This window comes from Thamnophis elegans, chromosome 3 (genome assembly GCF_009769535.1).
Source record: "Thamnophis elegans isolate rThaEle1 chromosome 3, rThaEle1.pri, whole genome shotgun sequence".
NCBI classification, from domain to species: Eukaryota; Metazoa; Chordata; class Lepidosauria; order Squamata; family Colubridae; genus Thamnophis; species Thamnophis elegans.
In genome coordinates this window covers 7,090,999-7,117,000 of record NC_045543.1, presented here as the reverse complement: position 1 = coordinate 7,117,000, position 26,002 = coordinate 7,090,999, and the positions used below count along the sequence as shown (strand labels likewise).

General features: G+C 44.1%; 1 protein-coding gene across 1 annotated transcript in view; it reads right to left on the bottom strand.

Moving 5' to 3' along the window:
- Positions 1-8,175: 8,175 nt before the first annotated feature.
- TRIB2 (tribbles pseudokinase 2) overlaps positions 8,176-26,002 on the bottom strand; it is a 38,016-nt gene continuing 20,189 nt past the window's right edge. Inside the window, exon 3 of the mRNA XM_032214425.1 lies at positions 8,176-10,961. Within this exon, the coding sequence (XP_032070316.1) occupies positions 10,493-10,961 (469 nt within the window). The 3' untranslated portion in view covers positions 8,176-10,492. The remainder of the gene's footprint in view (positions 10,962-26,002) is intronic.

The window sequence follows — 26,002 nt, the reverse complement described above, 5'->3', positions numbered from 1 at the left end:
CAGTTAAAAGTTCATGATCTTGTCTTCACACCCATAGTCCATCACATGGTCCAATCTTCTTCTTCCACGCTGGCATCCACACCCAGCTGCTTCCGGTCAGCTGTAAAAGTGCGGAAACAAAAGATGACCTTGGTCTTCTAGAAAAGAATGACAACAATACATTCCACAATCCTTCTCCTGTCTATTCCCTCCTCCCATCAACTATACTAATGAAACAGCATAATGAAATGAGAGAAAGTGTGGCAGGCCAAAACTCTAAAAGGAATATAATTGCAGGCCTGACAGTTAGATTTCCACAGTCAACTCCGTGATCCAAAAATATGATTGTTTCTACTTGGATTTTCCAACGGAATGTTAACTGATTGGGGAAAATGACAGTGTAGGCAATCCTCAACTTACAATCACAATTGGGAGCAGAATTTCTGTTGTCAAGCAAAGCATTGGAGTCATGCTCAATTTGATGACCTTTTTTCCTCATCCTCAAGCCAGCTGGGAAAGTTGTAAATGGAGATCCTGTGGCTCCAGGTCTCTGCAACTGTCACAAATACATGTCAGTTGCCAAGCATCTGAATTTTGATTGCATGATTACGTGAGGATGCTGGGATGATCATAAGTGCAAGGAACGATCATAAGTCACTTTGCCCAGTGTCATTACAACTTTGAACAGTTGCTAAACAACAATAAGCCAAAGACTACCTGTAATAGAATGGGAAATGGTTCACCGACAAAAGGGCGAACGACAAAACCGTGCCCGACTAAACTGCGGTGACAAAACTGCGTGTTCTAAAGCGCTCCGACGAATGAGCGCTGAATTGCGCCGAAAACAGCGCTGCGACAGAAGCGCGCTGTAAAACTAAACCTAACCCTAAACCTAACCCTAAATGTAATGCTAACCCTAACCCTAAACGTAACACTAAACCTAACCCTAACCCTAAACCTAACCCTTACCTTAAGTTAAAGTGCGCTTCTGTCTCCGCGCTGTTGTCGCCGCGCTGATGACATCGCGGTTTTAGCAACACGGTTTAGTCGGGCGCGGATTTGTCGTTCGCCCTTTTGTCGGCTCACGATGGAAAATAACCTTATTTTTTTTTTAAAAAAAAACCACTCCTTTGTTTCAGGATATCAAACTGTGTAAGCAATGGTGCAATGCTGATTTTGCTAATTTGGTGAAAGGAGCAAATTCCAGCCTGCCTTGAAGATCAGAGCTGGTTTGGATTTAATTAGAATTTAAATGTAATGCTTGCAATGCATTTTGTCACTTGTCGTAAAGCTTTCCTATATTGTGGTTTGAGAATTAGAACATCTGCCTCCAACTGACATGTCCCATTTCTGTAGTTTTATATGCATTATTTATAATTAAGAGTTAAGGCTGAGTCATGCGCACATTTTTGACAAGATCCTGATGAATCAGCAGATTTGCTGAGCACAATTGGCATACCAGTTGTGCAATTATGCTACAAAACTTCTTGGATATTTCTGTGTGTGCCTGTGTCTGTCCGTCCGTCCATCCGTCCATCCGTCCATCCATCTATCATCCATCTATCTATCTATCTATCTATCTATCTATCTATCTATCTATCTATCTATCTATCTATCTATCTATCTATCATCGATCCATCGATCCATCGATCCATCCATCCATCGATCCATCCATCAATCTACACACACACACACACACACACACACACACACACACACACACACACACACTGTATGCATCCCATTATACATTATGGGTGTGCAAATAATCCTACTCATCCTATTCAAAATGTTGCTTCAAAATAAAACATTTGTTTTGTTTGGAAAAAGGTATTTCTACATTTGCATTACGTGTTCAACCAATAAAATGAATAATTTTGATTAAAAGATTCAGTCAAAATAACCTCCAACTCTGCAACTATTTATACATTATGCCGTTCATGAGAGTTTATGTGTTGATAAACAGAAAATCTGTTGCGCACAAAATCCAGTTTTCCACAATGAGACAAATTGTAAATACAGGTAATTCCTTGACTTACAATCATTTGTTTAATGAACATTTGAAGTTACAACGGAACTGGACAAAAGTGACTTACGACCATTTTTCACAAGTATGACTTTTGCAGCATTCCTGTGGTCACGTGATCAGAATTTGGATGCTTGGCAACTAACATATATTTATGACGGTTGCAGTGTTCCAGAGTCATGTGATCACCTTTTGGGACTTTCTGACAAGCAAAGATAGAAGGGGAAGCCAGATTCACTTAACAACTGTGTTATTAACTTAACAACTGCAGTGGTTCACTTAACAACTGCATTGCATCAAGGAAGGTCGTAAAATGAGACAGGAGTCCCTTAACTGTATCATTTACCAATGGAAATGTTGGGCTTACTTTTGGCCATAGGTCAAGGACCACCTGTACCCAATCCTTATATATGTCTATGTTAGATAATGCCAGTAGTGGGATTCAAATAATTTAATAACCGATTCTCTGCCTTAATGACCAGCTGGGTAGGCGTGGCTCAGTGGTCATGTGACCATGTGGGTGTGGCCAACTCAACATCACTCAATGGGCGCTTCACCTTAGTTGTTACAATGTACTAAGGGTTAACCGGAGAGGCAGTTTCTGTAGGCAGGGCAGTAAAGATCAGGCTAGAAGCAACACCAGAATGTTTCCTTCCTGCCTTCCTTACAGGATTAGCCCTGTAAAGTGGAAAAAACAAAATGAGATTTCTTCCAACAACCGGTTCTCCAAACTGCTTAGGAAGTTGTTGTGACTCAGCAGAGGTTTGCTGTGAGTTGAGTCGAGATGCAGGAATAACAATGCAGCTGGGGCTCGTTAGTGTGGTCTTCTGGAGATAAAAGGACTGATGGCGCCACGCCCTGGCTGCAGAAGTCAACACTCATCGTTCGTTTATGGAGAATTCAGTTCTGTAGCTGTTTGAGTTTGTGAGACATTTGGATAAGTGATTTTGCTTCTTGAAAACCTGGTGCTGTAAGAGTTTTGTTTCTGCATTCTGCTGCGTAACCCTTGTTGACAGAGACTTTATCTATGTTTATTTTGGGCTCGCAGCCAGCGTGAACCAGGACTGATAAAAATTTTTCCTTTTAAATCTGTCTGACTGTCATCTGTTAACGAGCGAAGAAGGGGGGTCAGAACAGAAAGTTAACAACCGGTTCTCCCAAATAGGTGCAAACTGGCTGAATCCCACCACTGGATAATGCCTACTTTGCCACAGCAATGATATTTAAACTTCTTCACTTTTTTCAGTTATTATTTTTTTGCTTATTCTGTATTATTTCTAAGCTATGGAAACCTGAATCTCCTTCGTCTGTCAAAATAGGTACAGTCAGCCTACGTGGAGAAGGAGGTTTTTACAATCTGTCTCCTGTTAAGAAATTGGCTCCTTCAGGCAAAAGGCTTGTCTCCACTCCAGCATAAAATAGGCCTCAATGTTTAATGCAGTTCCCTGCAAATGAACAGCTATTAGTCAGCAGCATTTTTATATAATTATTGGCAGGGGAGAGGAAACATGAATACTCTTGAACTATTTCTACCCAAATAAAACAGAAGCTACTCAGAGAGGCTCCAAAGAAGTAGGTGGACTAAAGAAACGTTGGAAACAGGGAGGTGCAAATAATCTCTCATACTCCCCAAACTGGGAATGGGAAGGAAATTCAGAATCTCTCACGCAAACTACTCATCAAAAGGCAGAAAGAAGCCAACATCATTTTTTTTTTAAAAAGCACACTTCTGCGGCACACAGTACCTCGCGAAACATTGTTTTACATAGAAATATCCAGTACATCTATTGTATTATTCAAGTGTGACTTAAGGACTACATGGATTTGGAAGTTTATAGCCAGGGTGTCCCACAGGTGTGGTGCCACCCCAAAACTTCAGTTGCAGACCAGGATTGGTAAATGTTGTGGCCCACCAGTGGCCAGCGGAGCTGGCAGCAGATTCGGACAGTGAGGAGGGTGGCGAGCAACATGGGCCAGTCCTGGAATCTGGGGAAGGGCTCTGCATCGGAGGCAGAGAGGGGGCCAGGGCCATCTGGGAGTCATGTGCTACCTTCAGAGTCTCCAGAGTCGGACATTAGGGAGGGAGAGGAAAAGGTGGATCCTGTTCCCAGGGCATGCATGTGTAGAGCTGCCAGAAGGCAAGAACAGTTAAGACAAATGGGGTGACTTGGGAGTAAGGCCTGGAGATGATTGGCCCCTCCCATAAGACATAAAGGAGGAGCAAAGGCACGTGAGCTTTGCAGGAAGCAACTTTGTTCGTTCTGGTCGGTTTAAAGTCTGAAGCTCCGTTTGGACTCTGCTGTGTGTGGCCTTGCAAAGCTAATTGCCAATTAGATCTCTGGCAGCGTTTCAAGGGAGATAAAGGTGAGTGCTTATCCGCCTTATCCTGAAAGACTTTGGCAGATTTCTGTCAGACTCTTTACAAACTATTTGTGACTCATTACGGGCTGTGAACATAATCACAGCCATTGAAATAAAAAGAGTTTTTGGGACTAAGCGTGTGGAGACTGGGGAAGGCTCTGATGAGGGCTCTGTGTTGGAAGTAGAGAGGGGGCCAGAGCCATATGCCAGTTTTCAGCTGCCTTCAGAGTCAGACATCAGTGAAGCAGACGAACGACTCAAGCCTGTTCCCAGTGTGCGCATGCACAGAGTTGCCAGATGAAGAGAACAGCTAAAGAACAGGGGTAGACTTGGGAGTAAGGCCACAGGTGGACGATGAAGGGCTCCTCCCAGAGGAAACAGAAGAGGATCAAAAGGAGAGTGGAGTTTGCAGGAGTCAATTAGTTCACTTAATTGGTTTGTGACTCTCGGAGACTCCTTGCCAAGTTTTGCAGATATCGGCCTGGCAGCTCTCCAAGCCAGATAAGGTCTGCAACTATAAATCCTCCCTTGAAAGACTTTTCTGGATTTGAATGAGAAGAATTCACAGTAAATTAATAAAAGGGTTTTTTGTTGGGATAAGGAGTTTGCTTCATGCTCTTGGGAAGCCTCGGTCAAAACAGTAAAGTCAACTTTTTTACAGTTTTACACCCCATTGTGTGTGTGTGCGTGTCATAAAAGGGTTAAATGAATGCCATGAATTTGTAGACTGAAAGGACTATACATTTAAACTCCTTTAAACTTAAGTCCTTCTCCAAAGAAGAGCAACTATTTGTAGATTTGTAGATTTATTTATTTATAGGCCGCCCTTTTCCCTGAGGGGACTCAGGGCGGCTTACAATCAAAAAAGGAAGGGGGGTGTAGGACAATACCAAAAAGAAATGTGCACAAAGTAAATTAGACAGTAAAACTCAACATTCACTCAACATTCGGGAGGGGCAAAAATAAGATTATCCCCAGGCCTGACGGGCTAGCCAGTTCTTGAGGGCTGTGCGGAAGGCCTGGACGGTGGTGAGGGTACGAATCTCCACGGGGAGATTGTTCCATAGTGTCGGAGCCGCAACAGAGAAGGCTCTCCTCCGAGTAGTCGCCAGTCGGCACTGACTAGCGGATGGAATACGGAGGAGGCCAACTCTATGCGAACTATTTCCCATTAGGCGGCTTTAAACTGCAAAACGGGTATCTTAAGCCTCTTTTAAAGTCCTGGTTTTTCTCGGTATTCTCCCTAAGCCCCTTAACACTAAATATAGGTCCGATAATATTGACTTTACTCTTGCTAGTGGACTCGCAGCAGGATTGGTCATAGCAATTGAGATCCTTCAAGCAGGGCAGAAAATTGCTTAATGAACCACAGGCTGAATACGTTGCGTAACACAGCTTACAGGTGGATTTAAGTTACACAGAGCAGATCCATCAATCCCTTTAACTCAGGGATTGGTCCTGGCCTTCCAAGGTTCAGAACAAAATTCTTGTATTTTCCAACCATTTGCCCACAAAGGCAGGGTTTAATATTATTCTACTTACCTACAGTTATCTTTTTCTTGAGTATTCAAGAACTAAATTGACATGATAGCAATAGCAATTAGACTTATATACCGCTTCATAGGGCTTTCAGCCCTCTCTAAATGGTTTACAGAGTCAGCATATTGTCCACAACAACAATCCGGGTCCTCATTTTACCCACCTCGGAAGGATGGACGGCTGAGTCAACCCTGAGCCGCTGAGATTTGAACAGCCGAACTGCAGTCAGCTGAAGTAGCCTGCAGTGCTGCATTTAACCACTGCGCCACCTCGGCTCTATGGTGCGAAGGGCTACTAGTAACAGCATCTTCCAGTCACACTTTTATATCCCATGTGAGGCTATTTACTTAAGATTGACTATTTTATATGGAAGGAAAACTCTCTGGCTTTAATGTAACATAATACACATTTTATGTATGGGACTATCATCCATGGGTCCAGGACAACTTGCCGCAGGCAACTCACGCAATTTGCTGAGGAACAAGAGTTAAACCAATATCGAAGAAATGGTGGAATATAATAAAGGAAGGAGGACACAAAGGATGGAGAAAATAAAATGCAAATGACCAAAATTATAATCATTTTAAATAATTTAAATTTTTAAATTATTTTAAACAATTAAAATGGAAATTTTCAGTGGCGAGTTGGTCACGGCGAATTGTTCTCTGATGATTTGGCTGTGGCGAGTTGTTCCATGAACAGACCTCCCCGAAAATAAGACCAAGTGCTTATTTTGGGGCTCAAAACGAAATAAGACCCCGTCTTATTTTCTTTTGAGCCCCAAAATAAGCACTTGGCCTTATTTTTGGAGGTCGTCTTTTTATTTTTGAGGTGCAGGAGGCTTGGTCACCTCATGGCTGCTGCTGTGTTGCAATATTTTGGGGTGAGGGTTTATTTTAGTGCATGCGCTTAAAAGCCCGATTGGGCTTATTATCCGGGGAGGTCTTATTTTCAGGGAAACAGGGTACGTCTAGATCAGGGGTAGTCAAAACTTTTTATACCTACCACTCACTTTTGTATCTCTGTTAGTAGTAAAATTTTCTAACCACCCACCACAGTAATGGTGATTTTATGAAAACCTAATGAAAATTTTTAAATAACGCTTTGAATTTTTTTTAAAAAGTAGCAATAGCAATAGCAGTTAGACTTATATACCGCTTCATAGGGCTTTCAGCCCTCTCTAAGTGGTTTACAGAGTCAGCATATCGCCCCCCACAGTCTGGGCCCTCATTTCACCCACCTCGGAAGGATGGAAGGCTGAGTCAACCTTGAGCCAGTGAGATTAGAACCGCTGAACTGCAGATAACAGTCAGCTGAAGTGGCCTGCAGTACTGCACCCTAACCACTGCGCCACCTCAGCTCTTGGATCAATTAAATTTTTTTAAAAAAGGAAAGTGCTTCAGTATCGGACAAAACCCCTACCGCCCACCATGAAAGCTGGAACGCCCACTAGTGGGCGGTAGGGACCAGGTTGACTACCACTGGGCTAGACTGAAAGAATCTTGCTTCAGTAAGGAAGCAATTATCCAATGAGACAGAATTTCAAACAAAAATGGGGTAAACATATAGGACCCCAATGGGAATGTCTCCTTCTGGAGATGGTTAGCAGATTAGGGAACGATTCCCCCACTCAATATTCTATTTATATAGGGGTCTCTTTTAAATCCACTGTGGTTCATTTTAACGTTTTAACTTTTTATGCTCCATGTTTTTAATGCTTTTAACCACTAGACAATGTCGTTTGGCGGCTCCTCGGGGGAGGGCCTTCTCTGTAGCTGCCCCGGCCCTATGGAACGATCTACCCCCAGAGATCCGGACCCTCCCCACTCTCGCGGCCTTCCGAAAGTCTATTAAGACCTGGCTTTTCCGGCAGGCCTGGGGCTGTTGACCTCTTGAATGAGGTCTAGCCCCACTAAGGTTGAAGGCATGTTGGGTCTTTTTAACTTGCCTTGTCTTCTACTTTTAAAACTTTTTAGTATTCTTTTAAATTGTTTTTATGTAAGCCACCCGGAGTCCTTCGGGATTGGGCGGCATATAAATTTATTAAATATTAACATTAATTGTTTCATATGTTATTTTATCAATATGTAAATCACCCAGAGTCACTTAATAGTACGATGGGCGGCATATAAATTTAATAAATAAATATCTAAAAATAGGCAACGGGCCATTTTTCCTCTGAAATGAGCTACGATTGGTGTAGGATTGGAAGGGGGTTGGTGGTGGGAAAAAAAAGCCATCACAAGTTATGTTTAGTTAAATATGCACAATTTTGTTTATTGAAGAGATTAGGACAAAAACATTAAACCAAATACAAGACAAAAGCACCAGAGGCAGTAAAATCCCACCATGCACATCACCAATCTTTCTTCCTACGAGTTTATAAAATAAATGCTTAAAAAACAAAACAAACAGAAGAAGAAGTCGTCCCTCAACACAGCACCATCTTCAGAGTGTAAAAACGTTAACTCTTTTATATTCTTGGATACCAAAATAGAAGAAGCAAGGCAGGTTAGCTGCAGCTTTGTCTCTTGATTAAGGAACTCTGAACCATCATCTTGGCGGAGTGGGATCCAAAAAACCTTCCCTCAGGGCAGGCGAAGAGCATTCATACGTCAAATGCCAAGTAGCTGTACGCACATGCCACAGACTATAATTAAGCACAAAATTCAAGTAACATTTACAAGCTACGGAGTTCCACATGTACCTATCCAAAAAACAGGACCACTTCACAAAAACGCATACAGGCAGTAACATCAGAACAGCTGAGGTACTGGAAACACAAATAGCTATGCCCCAAAAAAAGGAAAAATGGAAAAAAAGATGTGTTGGTTTTCCGCTGTTTCCTCCAATGTCATCTAGCAATATAAAAAGCAGTAATAAAAATCATTTTGCCAGTCCCAAATCAACATGAAAGCTTCAACAAAGGGGTGGAATTGCAGGTGGGGGGCGGGGAAGGATTTGGGGGGGGGATTAAAATATGTCAGTCAGGGACAGGAATACCTGAAGAGAAATACAAGTTTGTTAACTACAGCATGTAACATGTCACCCCCAAGTCAACCCGTAATTGAAGTACTGGCTTAAATTCATCACAACTGTGACAGATTCATCAATAAATAAAATCTTGACAATAAAAAAAAGGTGCATATTACAATGTACTCTTCAGGAGACAGGTCTGTGTCCCAGCAATGTCCAGCTTATTAACAGGTGAATAAACAGAAAAAATAAGAAAGCATCCTTGTCTGCAAGTCAAAAATGAAAAAGCAAGAGAACATAAGTCACTGCCTTCCCAAGGTATTTGGGGCAGGAGTAGGCGGCATAGGCTTCTTACTTCAGAAAGATCCACCTTCTGTTCATATTCAGCTCATGTAGAGACTCGACTGGCTTTAAGATCAAATTTGTTTCTTTTCTTTGAATAAATCCAAAGGAGACCCTTTTCTCACCCCTCCAGGTCAACTTGATGTGCGGTGGGGATCAAGGTGAAAGCCAGTTTTTCAACAGTCTTTGGAAAAAAGAAAAACCTAGACAATTCTAGAGTCTTTTGCTAGCATGGTGAAAAAGTCTGATTTCTGGCTCCCTGCAATAAAAACCCCAAAACCGACAGCTTGTAATTCAACTGAATCTACTCCGCTTACCGAAAGCTCTTTGATCCAGTGGACACTGCTATCGACAGAAGGTGGGGAACGTCATCGCTACAGATTTATTTTACTGTATAGTTTCTTGTGTAATTTCTTCAACAGTATCCCCTTCCAGCGGCCAGTGGAGAGGGACTGCTCCATCAGCACACTTGCTTGTCACGCAGAGAAGCCCTCACTAGATCAAAGAGCCTTCTGTAGGTTCGGACGAGGAGAACGTCTGAATACAACCGATCGAGAGAGAATTCCTCCCTCCAAAGAAATAAAACATCCCAAACATCGTTACTACTCTCCAAAAAAAAAACACGTTAACTTTAATCTGTCAATTTAAAACTCGGAATCCAGAGGCATGTCCCAAAACCTTGCTTAGCATTCGCTTCTCGTATCTTCCTTTGTGCGCGTCCCACCCGCCCCCTCCTGAAGGCGAAAGCCCACTGGCGACATCTGATTCTGAAAACAGGAAACAAAGGAACAAAATAATAGCTAATTGTACCTTCCCTGAATAATGGCTGAAGTTAAATATCTAACAGTGCGATGCCAAAATGCAAGACTTTCCTGTCCACTGGGAATCCTAAGTGTTCTGAATGAAATGGAATCAGGAGTGGCGTAGTGGTGGCTGCATCGGAAACCTCGGGTGTGCGGTGCCCTTGGCTCCATAAAGACGAGAGTGCTACTGCTGCTTCCTCCTCCTCCTCCTCCTCCCCGCCCCCGATGTCAGTCTAACTTGATAGCAACAATTCCTCCTGTTTAACCGTTCACGGGCGACATTGGTTCTTGAGCATTCCTTCTCCAGCCTGAAAATAAAATCAAAACAAAAGCTTCCTCCAAGTGGGTCCTTTTTCCCCCCCCCTCTCTCAAGCCAGGATGAGACAGAGATATAATTCTGCATTTTCAGAAAGGTCTCCCTTCATGTTGTCCTTTCTGGACCATTAACCCACACCAGTCCCGACGCTTAGTTAAAGAATGGATCGGAATCCTCTTCCATGTTAACGTCAGGCACCAGCTGATCCGTTACTTCCTTAGCACCATAGCCCGAATTCGATATGTTAAAATCTGTGGAAAACCAAGGGTGGTCCAGAATTTCCTGCGAAGTCAGCCTCTCCGTGGGCTCTCGGCGCAGGATGCTACGGATAAGGCATTTCGCCTTGGGGGACAAAGTCTCTGGAATGCTGAACTGCCCACGGCGGATTTTACTGAAGAGAGAACTCGGTTCAATGTCATGAAACGGATAGCGTCCGACGAGCATGGTGTACAGCATGACCCCTAGACTCCACACATCCGCTGCTTTGCCGGAGTAGCTGCCGTTTGTGTTCAGGATTTCTGGGCTCACGTAGGCTGGACACCCGTGCTTGTCAGAGAGGGAGTCGTCATTCCCTCGCAATATGTAAGCATCTTCAAGGCTCTCCAGTTTTACTCGAGACCTGCAGAGCAAGAAATAACAACCAAAAGGTAGACTCAGTGATAATAGCTCATACATGGTATCAAAGAAAAGGCAAGACTATTCACTCAGGGCTAGGATGCCTATCGATACCCACCAGGTCCCCTATCCTCTTGTTTTATCCCGAACATAAACAAATGAACAGTAGCTATTACTCTGAAGAAAATATCCATTCTGGAAAAAGCATGGGTATCGGGGGATGTTCTGGGTTAGATCCGGGTTAAAAGAAGAGGGCATATCAAACAGCAATTTGGCCAGGTTATTTTTGTCAATGGTAACACCCCTAGCTTCTATTCTATGAGTGGACGTGTCTTTGCATCTGAACGTGTCTTCCATATTGTCCCCATAAATCTTTTTGTTCATGCTTATCATTTAATTAGATTTAGATTTTATTCAGTTTGTATGCCGCCCTATAGAGACTCAGGGCGGCTAACAATCAGAAAGGGAAGGGGGTACAAAATAAAAATAAAAAGACAAACAGTTTAAAAATACAGCAACAGTCATAACCTCGGATGAGGCTGAAAGGTTTAACTGCCCCAGGCCTGCCGGAACAGCCAGGTCTTTGTTGCTTTGCGGAAAGCCGGAAGGGTGGTAAGGGTCTGGATCTCAACGGGGAGATTGTTCCAGAGGGCCGGAGCAGCCACAGAGAAGGCTCTCCCCTGGGGAGTTGCCAGTTGACACTGGCCGGCAGATGGAATTCGGATGAGGCCTAGGTCTGATAGGTCTTTGGGAGGTAATTGGCAGGAGGTGGTATCTCAAGTACCCAGGTCCAATACCATGAAGGGCTTTAAAAGTAACGACTAGCACTCCATTAAGGTGTGCCACAAAAAATGTGGTACATGTTCGATTTCCACTGTTCCTAGGCATTTATTTAGCAATAGGGCTTAGCACTTAACACTTCATAGTGTTTTTATAGCCCTCTCTAAGCGGTTTACAAGCCCCCAACAATCTGGGCCCTCATTTAGAAAAATTATATGGCCACTCATCTTATTTATGAACTCTCGACAGCTATTTCCAAACAATACATAGGAAACTTGCAAATCTAGGCCATCTCTATAGCATAGCCTGAAGTCCCATCTTGAATTATCCATTCAGACAAATGCACAAGGAAGGAGGAGTGCCTACTGGATCCTTTCCTGAAGCAAATTTATTTAATTCTCCTCTGGCATATGGTGAAAAATGTGGCTTAGATTTTTATTTAAAGATAAGAGGTGTTCTGACCCCCCTCGTCCCACACCAACATACACTCCGAGCCAGAGATAAGTTATGGCATTTAATTAACAGACAGACAGGTCCTTGCCAGCAAACCGGCACAGAGAAGCTTGGGCAGCAATCCAGCACAGATTAGCCGTGGCAGCAATCCAGCCTGCCAAGCTCACAATAATGTTCTCCAACATTAGTTCCTGCGTTGACTTCTGCAAAAGGGCGTGTGCACAAGCCGTTCTTTTATAGTCTGGAGAAGAGCCTAATTACCACCAGCTGAGTGCAATTACCTCCTGTAATTGCATAATTGTTCCTGACACCTATTAGCTCTTCGGTGCCAGGCATCTAGGAACAACTCCCTTGGCTCCTCCCCACTGCTGACGTCCGGATCACACTCCCTTGTCTCCTCCCCACTGGTCCAAGGCTCAGGCGCCTCCTGGTGGCCAACCAGTCTCTCTGCGCCCTGCTCTGAGTCGGAACCCTGTCCAGGGTCCTCCACCTCCTCCAGAGCCGACTCATAGGGCCCCTCACTGTCGGAGTCTGGTGGCAGCTCCAACGGCTCCTGCTGGGCCACAACAAGAGGTGTACATCTCTAAGTATATACAGCACATAAGGAAAGTGAGAGCAGTCAGATTTTTCAGTCAAATCATACAGGCCAGGGTTATTCTATCTACTTAATGCTGTCAGTAGTAGGTGACAGTCAGTCACTCTGCTGGGTCGGTACGCAAGCTAACTCCGAGATGTCAAGCATAACATCTGGCAGTTTTTGCAAGCAAAGCCTGTGCTTTATAACTGAGTTAGAGCTTTCCCCATGCTTGAGAAATCAGTAAATAGTTCTTAGTCTCCCCTCCCACCCCCCACCCCGTGAATGATGGCCTCGTAAAATCCAAGTGCATGAGCTCAGTATCTGCAAAAACTGTACTGCTGCACTAAATCAAACCAACTTTATTACAGCTGATCTCAATCTTGAACATCAGTTCTTTGGGAATATAACCATTCCTACTAGCCCTGAGAAAATAAAACATCCCTAAAAGGTATAGAAGCTGGATAATCCTTGGTGTACTCATTCACTTACACCAAGCCACGTATCACATGAAACACGCAGAGATTTATTATAAATCTATTTTTTTTTCCAATGGCAGCTTCTGGATGGCTTATACATGCCCCTTTCATTAAATACCAATTAACCTTTAACACTGTCACCATCAATGAATTGTCTTTTATTGCATGAAACAATGCCAGAAACCACAGCGCGTGCACACACACACACACACACACACACACACGGGAACGGATTGTCTTAAAAAAAATCATGTAAAGGGGCTTAAAATCCTTGTTGGTCCTGCAAAAAAAAAGGGGGGGGGGGTAACTCTCCAAAAATTGATCAGAAAAGGACCAAATTTTGCACGATGGGAAAAAAATCAGCAAAAAATAAGAGCGAGTTGGAAAACAGATCAGATCCATCTTGGGGCTACAGAGAAAAACTTTCCAGAAAAATAAAATGAAATAACCAGATAGGCAGATAGATGAACAGTGATTAATGGCTTCATTCTAATCCTTGTTCATCCTAGTTATACCTTCCAGCAGACTATACAGGTAGTCCTCAATTTGTAAGCAATTCGTTTACTGGCCATTCAAAGTCACATCACTGAAAAAAGAGATTTGTGACCGTTTTTCACAGTTATGACCATCGCAGCATTCTCCCATGGTTCACATGACCAACCGGCATACTTATAGCAATAGCAATAGCAGTTAGACTTATATACCGCTTCATAGGGCTTTCAGCCCTCTCTAAGCGGTTTACAGAGTCAGCATATTGCCCCCAACAACAATCCGGGTCCTCATTTTACCCACCTCGGAAGGATGGAAGGCTGAGTCAACCTTGAGCCAGTGAGATTTGAACAGCTGAACTGCAGAACTGCAGTCAGCTGAAGTAGCCTGCAGTGCTGCATTTAACCACTGCGCCACCTCGGCTCTTATGACTGTTACAGTGTCCCAGGGGCCATGGGATCGCCCTTTGTGACAGGCAAAGTCAACGGGGAAACCAGTTTCACTTAACAACCGTGTTACTCATTTACCAACTGCGGCAATTCACTTAATGACGAGGGCAAGAAAAGCCATAAAACGGGGCAAAACTCACTGAACAAATGTTTCACTTAGCAACAGAAATTCTGGGCTCAATTGTGGTTGTGGGCTGAGGACTACCTGTACCCTGCCCTTCACAATGTACACACGTACACGTACACACACACACACATGCACATGTACACACACAAACACACAATAGCAATACCAATTAAGACTTATATACCGCTTCATAGGGCTTTCAGCCCTCTCTAAGCGGTTTACAGAGTCAGCATATCGCCCCCAACAACAATCCGGGTCCTCATTTCACCCACCTCGGAAGGATGGAAGGCTGAGTCAACCTTGAGCCGGTGAGCTTAGAACCGCTGAACTGCAGATAACAGTCAGCTGAAGTGGCCTGCAGTACTGCACCCTCACCACTGCGCCACCTCGGCTCTTTTTTAAATAGAGGAAGGGAGCAAAAAAATCCACACAGAGTGAAAGGCAAAGTGTTCAACTAACTACCCAGAACAAAATTCAGATATTTCCTAGGGCGCCCGCTGCTAAAAGGACTGGAAAGAATGGCAGAAAACATGCTGTGCAGTCAATTTCTCTTCTCCCTTATTGTTCTAGCCTTGGTTACCTTTAAAAAGAACTTCCAGGGAAAGGAGAGGAGGAAGGAAGGAAGGAGAGAAGAAAGAGAAGAAAGGGGATAGGAAGGGGGGTAGGAAGGAGGGAGGGAAGCAAGGAGGGAAGGAAGGAGGGAAGGAAGGAAGGAGAGGAGAGAAGAAAGGAGGGAAGGAAGGAGGGAAGGAAGGAGAGAAGGAGAAAAGAAAGGAGGGAAGGAGAGAAGGAGGGAAGGAGGGAGGGAAGGAAGGAGGGAAGGAAGGGGAGTAGGAGAGAAGAAACGAGGGAAGGAAAGAGGGAGGGAGGGAAGGAAGGAGGGAAGGAAGGGGAGTAGGAGAGAAGAAACGAGGGAAGGAAAGAGGGAGGGAGGGAAGGAAGGAGGGAAGGAAGGGGAGTAGGAGAGAAGAAACGAGGGAAGGAAAGAGGGAGGGAGGGAGGGAAGAAGAAGTAGGACCGTTGTAAGATAAGATGGATCTATGGGATGTTAAGAAAGCAATCTTCAAGTATCTTGTCAACTCTAGGGAAAAATTGTTATAAATACATATTATTAATAACAGTTATGAGATCATATAATTGTGAATGTATATATGAAATTGATAAAATAAAATAAAAATAAAAAAATAAAAAATAAAAAGAACTTCCCCTGGCCTCCCTATCTTCTTCTGATTTTGTTCCTCCAGGTAAAAAATCCTGCTGAAATGTCGCTCCTTCTCAGCTCTTCCCTCTCCCCTCCAAGATATCGGAGGGCAAACATTACTGCGAGGTTGACAAAGGAGAGGATGGCTCCTTTGTTAACATTGCTGCCTCTTTCAACAATGCACGCTTGCAACAGCTGCCTATCTCTGCACTGGATTTGCACCAGCAAAATAAAAACAGGTGTGTGGGTGGGGGGGAAACCACAATGCAATCCTCTCCTGTATTTTAAGAACCGAGGACCTGCGTTCAGGAGAGAGCAGATTGTTTAAAACTAGACCACTGAACAACAGCTGGCATTAATCCACTTGTTTTACTGTAATCCCCGGCAGGATTCAAGCAAAGAAGGAGCAGCCATGTTTTCATCCTGCTGAACGGATGAGACCAAAGCAAATACACCAGGATCGACATCTGTGTTACACCTTCTCGTTCTCTCTATCCTCTTCCCACACATTCCTCACTCCATCCGTTATAAAAATAATAACAAAGAAGTTTCCGGGGAAGAAACGAGATCTTCCTCCAGCAAGCCTTGCATTAATCGAGGGAAATTGTGTTGCTGTAAGGTACACACCATGCAGGCAGGACTAATAGCCAACAATCCAGAATGCTGGTTTGTTTGACCTTCTTGTAACTGGTAACAGTGGTGGGTTTCAAAAAAATTTCGAACCTACTCTGTGGGTGTGGCCTCCTTTGTTCGAGTGGCTTGCTGGCCATGTGTTCTTTCTTTCTTTCCTTCTTTCCTTCCTTCCTTCCTTCCTTCCTCTTCCTTCTTCTCCCTCACTCTCTTTCCTTCCTTTTGTCCTCTATCCCTTTTTCCTTTTTTTCTTTCATCTCTCTCACTTTTTCTTTCTTTCTTTTTTTCTTTCTTTCTTTCTTCCTTTCTCTTTCTCTCTCTGTGTGAGTCTATGTGAGTCTCTGTGTGTGTGTGTGTGTGTGTCAGTGGTGGATTTCAAAATTTTTTGGAACCTCTTCTGTAGGTGTGGCCTGCTTTCTGGGTCCACTGGTGGAACCTCTTCTAACCGGTTCGGTAGATTTAGCAATAGCAGTTAGACTTATATACCGCTTCAAAGGGCTTTCAGCCCTCTCTAAGCGGTTTACAGAGTCAGCATATCGCCCCCACAGTCTGGGTCCTCATTTCACCCACCTCGGAAGGATGGAAGGCTGAGTCAACCTTGAGCCGGTGAGATTTGAACCTCTGAACTGCAGGTAACAGTCAGCTGAAGTGGCCTGCAGTACTGCACCCTAACCACTGCACCACCTCGGCTTGACGAACCGGTTCTACCGAACTGGTGCGAACTGGCAGGAACCCACCTCTGTGGTAACAGCAGCAAGGTAACATTTAGCCAACTTTGAGAGGGGGGGGAGGGAGAAACAGGAAAGAATAAGGTTCTTCTCCAAAAGCCAGTCAAATAGATTGGTCCCTGTCTCTCCCCGTGTCCTCTACTTATGCCAACCTGAAAAAAGTGAAGACACCCTCCTATGTAACTCGGTTCCTGGCAACTGCATCCATGACTTTTCCTTAGCATTTTTTTTTAAAGGAGATATTTTCAACTTTCCAAGTCTGGCCAAAGGCACCTGAGTTGCCAAGAGATCAAGAAAGGCTTGTCAAGAAATGCGAGCTCGCTTTTGTCCCTTTCTCCAAATGGCAGTTAGCACTTAAGACTTATATACCGCTTCACGGTGCTTTACAGCCCTTTCTAAGCGGTTTACAGAGTCAGCCTCTTGCCCCCAACAATCTGGGATCCTCATTTGACCCACCTCGGAAGGACGGAAGGCTGAGTCAACCTTGAGCCTGGTGAGATTCGAACTGCCAAATTGCAGGCACCTGGCAGTCAGCAGAAGTAGCCTGCAGTACTGCATTCTAACCACTGCGCCACCTTGGCTCTTCGCCGTAAATGGTGTACAGTGTGCCAAAGAACTGGAGAAGCTGTGCCAAACTTCCAGGTTAGACAAATGCCCTCAATAGCTGTGCAGTTAAAATGTACACTGCCAGTTAATTGTCAAAGCCTGCGGTATAAGCTGGGGTGACACGACTCTTCCATTCGTAGCTGGTTACCGGCACCACAAATTCTCTAACTAGACTTCCAGCAACTGCTCGCCTCTTCCTCTTCCAAGTCTAGCTATGGAAATGACAGCATGGAGATTTGATAAATGTGGGCTTCCACCGAGTGAGGGAAGACCTGCCTCATAAAAACTTACTAGGCAATGCAAAAAGCTTCTTCCCAAGGCCAGCCTAATTACAGTATATCATTTCAATGCAGAGAGTGGAGATGCAGCCGCTGCTTAGAAAGACAGCATTACGCATTTATCAGATCACGGAGAGAACCCTGCATTAGGATAATGCTTAAGAAAACAATCAAGCCGGAATGGCTGCTACTTAAAAAGGGGGAAGCGATTCTGTCTATGAATGCTTTCCCATTACTGGTGAATGAAACCACAGAAGTGCAATCGGAGGGCAGCAAGTAGCACTCAAACGGGAAATGCGTCTTTGTCCCCATAGAAACCGGCAGGGAAGCCCATGAAAAACAATACTATTTTTATCAAAGCCACATTCATTACTTTGAGTGCATTCAGACATGGCTCTTCAGCAACAGAAGGAAACATGATCACTTCAGCTACTTGCAGTGGGAGTTAAGATTAAGATTAGATTAAGATTTAGTTTATTTGTATGCCGCCCTTCTCCAGGAGGGACTCAGGGCGGCGAACAACTCAAAGGGGGAAAAAGGGAACATAAAACACAATACATGTGATTAAAATAAACAAGAATCATACAACCATACAAGTCGAGAAGGGAGGGGAACTCGTCAACCCCAGGCCTGCCGGCACAGCCAGGTTTTGATGGCTTTCCGGAAGGCCTGGAGAGAGGTGAGGGTCTGAATCTCTGCGGGGAGGTCGTTCCAAAGGGCCGGAGCTGCCACAGAGAAGGCCCTCCCCGGGTAGTAGCCAGGTGGCATTGGCTGGTAGACGGAACCCGGAGGCCAACCCTGTGTGATCTAATGGGTCTTTGGGAGGTAATTGGCAGCAGGCGGTCTCTCAAGTACCCAGGTCCAATACCATGAAGGGCTTTATAAGTTACGACTAGCCCCTTGAAGCGTATCCGGAGACTGATCGGTAGCCAGTGCAGCTCGCGGAGGATAGGTGTAACATGGGTGTACCGAGGTGCACCCACAATCGCTCGCGCGGCTGCGTTCTGGACGAGTTGAAGTCTCCGAATACTCTTCAAGGGCTGCCCCATGTAGAGCGCATTGCTAGAGTTATTTCTGATGAACCAGCTTAAGGTAGTGATGGCCAAAAAAGCACACACCAATAATGTGCATGGACCCTCCCTGCGCATGGATGTGCCCTACTCCCTGTGCATGCATGCACCCCACCTTCCACACATGCACATAACCCCACCCGCACATGCATGTGTGACCTCCACGTCAGCCCTCCTGCATACATACGCACGCATCTCCTGCATGTGTCCCACCTCCGCGCATGCACAGCGGAGATCTGAAAACCAGCTGGCTGGCGGGAGACGCGCCCACGTGCGTGGCAGAACTGAGATTGGGCGAAGGCTCACATGCCACCTGTAGCACACATGTCATAGGTTCGCCATCACGGGTTTAAAGTATTAAGGTATAATGGATTATAACGTAAAGCTCATCTCAGAAAAATCTGGGGGGATTTTAAAGAATTTCTGACTTGCAGGGAAATTCTGTGAGAAGGGCTTCGCGTGGTTTACACAGAGAAGTTACCTGCCAGGGTGAAGATGGATGGGTGACAAAATATTTGATTTGGGCTCTGCCTACGTGAACGGGGAACAACAAAAATGTATCTCAGAAACAGGATGTGAAAGCCCCATCAGTTAGCATGTTAGTGTGACTTTTGATTTATTACATCTCAGTAATATTTTAACATAATTCGTTTCAAGGAGACCTAGCAGAATTTCCTATGCTTCCACTTCAATTGATACATGCACAGATTTCAACCTATGGTGGTAGACTACAGATAATCCTCGACTTATGACCACAATTGAGCCTCAAATTTCTGTTGCTAAATGAGATACTTGTTAAGGGAATTCTGCCCCATTCTACAACCTTTCTCGTGACAGCAGTTAAGTGAATCACTGTAGTTGTTATGTTAGTTACACGGCCGTTAAATGAATTTGGCTGGCCCATTGACATTGCTTGTCAGAAGGATCATATGTAACATAAAATGTTATTGTTAATATTAATTGGGTTTGTCTTTGGATACTCTATCGAATTTCCTTTCTAACTTTTGTAATATGTGTTGTTGTTTTTTAATGTTGTACGCCGCCCTGAGTCCTTTGGGAGAAGGCCGGCATATAAATCCACTAAACAGAGAAAGAGAAGGAGAGGAGGGAGGGAGAGAAAGAGAAGGAGGGAGGGCAGGAAGGGGAAGAGAGAGGGTAGGAGTAGGGGAGAGGTAAGGGAAGGAAGAAGGGGAAGGAGAGGAGGAAGGAAGGAAGTAGAGAAGGAAGGGAGGGAGAAAAGAAAGGGAAAATAAGGTGGTGTTACATCAGGCGCTAGGGATGGTAAACAAAGCAACCCAAACTGTACCTTATAATCTTTTAAATGGAATAACAATAGTATAAGAATGGCAAAGAAAAAGAATAACCATGTGAATGTATACCTGATAAGTGTATGTAAGAGAATAAATGACAGTAAGAATATAAAGCACAATATAGGTAAACAATATTTGGTTATAAATAGCTAAGTATAAATAAATATAGAATTGTACATAAAAATGGATAACGAATAAGGAGACCATGAATGCAAGATAGAAATGTATAGAAAGGAAAACACTAACTGCAAAGAAACCGATGCAGAACTGCTGTATGATATACGATGGAACTTATTGTTCCTATGTTGTTTTAAGTCATGTGTCTGTTTCTGTTGATGTGTTTAAAATAAAAATTAAAAAGAAATAAATGCAACAAACAAACAAATGATAAATATGAGGCAGTTGCCAAGCGTCTGAATTTTGGTCAGGTGATGCTATAACATCATAAATGAGAAAAACAATCGTTAAGTCCCTTTTTTTCAATGTTGTCGTAACTTCAAAAGGCGACTAAATGAATTGTTGTAAATTGAGGACTACCTGAATAATCCAGTAGAAAGTTTCCATGACAATGAATCGTGTGGAGATAGGTAACTGACTCGATAAATGTTTATAACTTTTCAAGGGACTGGCCATAAATTAGAAGGCCCTGGGACAATCCGAGCCGAGGTGGCGCAGTGGTTAGGGTGCAGTACTGCAGCCACTTCAGCTGACTGTTATCTGCAGTTCGGCGGTTCTAATCTCACCGGCTCAGGGTTGACTCAGCCTTCCATCCTTCCGAGGTGGGTAAAATGAGGACCCAGATTGTTGGGGGCGATATGCTGACTCTGTAAACCGCTTAGAGGGGGCTGAAAGCCCTATGAAGCGGTATATAAGTCTAACTGCTATTGCTATCAGCCTGGGAGGGTTAGGGTTATGCATACTGGTTCAGAGCATCTAAGCCCCAGGACTGTAAACACAGAGATAAATTGCAAGCAAATTTCACATAAGCTGTCGAGAAGAAAAGTAATTCCCTAGATTCAGGGCTGCCACGTTCTCCAGCGTAAACAAAGATTCAGGTTGTGCTAACGATGAAATCCTTTATAGGGTCTTAAAAAGAGCAGAAGTGAATCCTGCCTAGGGAAGGTTCTCCATCATCCAGGTCCTGGTTGTCCCAAAGGTGTTTCTTCAAGAGGCAACTGGGATTTCTTGCTTTTCTTTGAAGATATTTCGCTTCCCATCCCAAGAAGCTTCTTCAGCTCTGGCTGGATGGTGGGGAATTGGAAGGATTTATACTCCTCGCAGACAGCTGGTCATTTGCATCCTTTTCGAGAGTCGTTGAGGCCACTTGGAGGTTTATCTCTGTCCTCAGGGTCACCTAAGCAGTGCAAATGGGTGTGGGGGCCTTCAGCAGTTCCAAAAAGGCTCCAAGCCCATTTGCACTACTCAGGTGACTCTGAGGACACAGATAAGTAGCCTCAAAGACTCTTTCAAAGAATGCAAATGACCAGCTCTCCCCAACAACCAGCCTGAGCTGAAGAAGCTTATTGGGAGAGAAGTTTCTTCAAAGAAAAACCAGGAACTTCAGTTGCCTCTTGAAAAAGCACCTTTGGGACAAGCTAATTCTGCCTTATTTACAGCACTAACATCAAAGCCTCAGAAATTAGGCAGCATGATTTCCAAGAAGAAGAGCTGAAAAAGGGCTCCCCATTTAAACCATAGCTCAACCATAAACCCACTTCTCTGTGTTAGAAAAATGTTGTTTTCTATAAAGTGGCATATGGCAACAAATTATTTTATTGGAGTTAACCTAATGTATTCCTGGAGTGTCTTAGCAGTATTCTTTAGAGACTCCGTTACCATCATCTTGGCAGATAATCCTCGATTTACGACCACCATTGGGGCTGGAATTTCAGTTACAATTTCAGTTCAGTTGCAAAAATATCCAAACTGGAATAGTTTAAGGTAGGTAGCCTTTCCCATTCTTGTATTCTCCTTAGGCCTAGGATACTTTGGAATTGTAATCCTTTCTCCATAAGAATATGAAATGCAACACATCTGTTTTAAAGAATATGGCAAATCCATCCCACAGAAACAGGCAATTTTTTTTTCTTAATACTGTACAAAGAATTTTCAATTACCTGATTTAGAATTTCAGAATGCCATCTTTTTTAAAAAAAAAAAAAATGGAAAAGTACACAGACCTTACAAAACATAATAATCCCTAATAAGAAAGTTGGAATCTAATAGTGAACTTGTTCAATAGAGGAAAAAGCAGTACATACATACTTGGAAGCCAAATGGAATTATGTAACTAATCCACTTTTTACCATTTGATAAATGAGATGTGCTGCCAAGGAGGACAAAAATCCACCTTCCCACCTGCTGGCAAATTCAAAATTCATTAGGAAAAGCATTATTTTTTCTGGGATGAAGTGTAACCTCTGCTTTCACCTTCCACAGCTACACCTTCCATTTGACCTGGCAGCTTTTCATTCTGTGCTGAGTTAATAAGGTCTATTCATCTTCATATCCATAACTATGTCTTTGTGTGTGGGGAGGGAGGGGGGAGGCAGAAAGGTTCAAGGAAGCCTGATATGGACCCAACATGCATATTAGATCAAGGCAAAGAAAGGAGGGGAAAAAGCACAAAAATCTACTGGTGGAGAAATGAAAAGTTCTAGAAAAGGGTGATGGGGAAGTGGAATTACGAATACTGCACAATTATTGCTAATCTGCCTCACTGTGAAACCAATCTCATATCCTAAACCAGTGTTTTTCAACCACTGTGCCGCGGCACACTAGTGTGCCGTGACATAGTGTAAGGTGTGCCGTGGGAAAATTACTTTATATATAGTCAATATAGGCACAGAGTTAAATTTTTTTAACATTTTCTAATGGTGGTGTGCCTCGTGATTTTTTTCATGAAAAAAGTGTGCCTTTGCACAAAAAAGGTTGAAAAACACTGTCCTAAACGATGCAGATTGATTTAGGAGTTTCAAATGCATTCCCCTACCTTCTTAAATATTATTAAATGTTCAGAATGAACCAAGACAGATACTACAGCTACACTGCTTGGCTCTGTGCCTCAACTGCTTGAGTTTTTACAAAGTTTCTTCCTGTTGATTACAGTAGATTCTAGATAGATAGATAGATAGATGATAGATTAGATAGATAGATATAGATAGATTAAATAGATAGATAGATAGATAGATTAGATAGATATAGATATAGATAGATAGATGATAGATAGATAGATGGATGGATGATAGGTAGGTAGGTAGATAAAGAAGGAAGGAAGGAAGGAAGAAAGGAAGAAAGGAAGGAAGGAAGGAAGGAAGGAAGGAAGGAAGGAAGGAAGGGAGGGAGGGAGGGAGGCATGCTGCAAACAGCCTCTATAGCAGCAATGGTGAACCTTTCTTGGCTCTCGTGCCAAATGACTTCCAGAAGTGATTTCTGGTTTGCTCATAGTGTCATTTTTCATCCTCCGGAGCTTTCACGGAAGCCTCCAGGAGGCTCCGGAGGGCTTAAACTGGCCCTACAAGCAAACCAGAAGTCCATTCCTGAACTTCTGGTTTGCCCGTAGGCCATTTTTTTGCGCTTCAGAGGCTTCAGGGAAGCTCCTAAAGCCTCCGGAGGGTCTCCAGGAGGTCGGAGGAGGCTGTTTTCACCCTCCCCAGGTTCCTATAAAGCATCCTGGGAGGGCGAAAAATGGCCTCAAAAAAGGCTAAAGTCAGGTGGCATGTGTGCTGGCCAGCTGACAGGGCAACGCCTTGCATGCCCTGACAAATGGCTCCGCGTGCCACCTGTGGCACGTGTGCCATAGGTTCACCATCCCGGCTCTATAGAATCATGCCATTTATGTTAAATAAGTGCATGCCAGTATGGCTTCCATTTGCTCCATAGAAGCATCCTTGGAAAATGACAAAAATGTTGATTTGTCTATGGCAGGGGTGTCAAACTCGATTTTCATTGAGGGCCGTATCAGGGTCGTGTTTGGCCTCAGGGGGCCGGAGTGGATGTGACCGGGAGTAGGCGTGGCCAGCTCTACATCACTCATGTCATGGGTCCCTGTGGTGGCCTGAGCACTCTGCCAGAGAAAACGAGCTCTTTGCTGTTTCCAGGGCGGCCATGTGGGCCAGATCTGGGTCCAGGGCCTTGAGTTTGACACAGTACAATACAATAGCAGAGTTGGAAGGGACCTTGGAGGTCTTCTAGTCCAACCCCCTACCTAGGCAGGAAACCCTATACCGTTCCAGACAAATGGCTATCCAGCATCTTCTTAAAGACTTCCAGTGTTGGGGCATTCACAACTTCTGGAGGCAACTTCTGTTCCACTGATTAATTGTTCTAACTGTCAGGAAATTTCTCCTCAGTTATAAGTTGCTTCTCTCCTTGATTAGTTTCCACCCATTGCTTCTTGTTCTGCCCTCAGGTGCCTTGGAGAATAGCTTGACTCCCTCTTCTTTGTGGCAATCCCTGAGATATTAGGACACTGCTGTCATGTCTCCCCTAGTCCTTCTTTTCATTAAACTAGACATACCCAGTTCCTGCAACTGTTCTTCCTGTGTTTTAGTCTCCAGTCCCCTAATCCTCTTTGTTGCTCTTCTCTGCACTATTTCTAGAGTCTGCCCTGGTCTATGGAGATTCTCAGTCATAAGAGGTCACGGTTGTCCCAAAGGTGCTTTTTCCAATGGTAACTGGACTTTCTTTGTTTTTCCTTGAAGACGTTTCACTTCTCCTCCCAAGAAGCTTCTTCAGTTCTGAAACATGACGTGATATAAAACTGGAAAAGCTTCTTGGATGCGAAGCGAAACGTCTTTTAAGGAAAAACAACGTGTCTTTTGAAAAAGGACCTTTCGGATGGCAAATGCGTTGGGTGGCTGTTTCGCTTGGGGAAGGGCCAACTTGCCGAGGGGGAAAAGTCAAAGGTAAACCCGTGGAGTTTTGGAGAGGAGGAGGAGGTCCATTTGTCCATTTCTAGAATAATTCTAAGTTCTGTGGCATAGCTATACCAGAGGTGGGTTCCTACCAGTTGGCACCTATTCGGTAGAACCGGTTCATCAAATCTACCGAACCGGTTAGAAGAGGTTCCACCAGTGGACCCGGAAAGCAGGCCACACCTACAGAAGAGCTTCCAATTGCTTTTGAAACCCACCACTGGTCCTTGGATATGATTATTCTACACTATCATGCTCCTATTTATAAAACTCAGTGCCTCTGTGAAAGGTAAGGATGACTACTGCGTTTGTGGTGCAATCAGAACATTGCGTGTGTTGAAGTTGTTTTAACGCAAACCAAAGATGCCTTTTAAAAAACAAGTTGACATCCTATTCTTATGCATGCCAGTGCTGTGTGTGGGGTAATTTAAGGTGGTTCTGACAAGCGTCGTCGGCATCTTCATATCCGGTCACATGGGCAGCAAGCCACTCCCATCCGGTCACATGGGTGGCAAGCCACTCCCATCCGGTCACATGGATGGCAAGCCACTCCCATCCGGTCACATGGACAGCAAGCCACTCCCACAAAGGAGGCCACACCCACAGAGTAGGTTCAAACAAATTTTGAAACCCACCACTGAGCTACACGCACCATAGTTGCCCAGCCTTTAAGGAACAGACAAGCCCCATCAGAGCAGCCATACCAGGAACATACCTGTTCCCATTCCAAGGGTGCCGCCAGCGTTAAGTTGCCATCCTACCCATGCCTGAGAGTGAAATTCACAACCAGGGCTTCCCTGGTGTCTAGTTTTTAGTGAGTCAGCCAAAACCACAAACCACATGAGGGCTCTGCTGATCCCTGCTAGGCTAAACAGAAGATCTGAGGGAAGCCAAAATCTGTGCAAATAGCAGAGCTGCACCAAGGACTGCTGCACCAAGGACACCACCGGTTCTT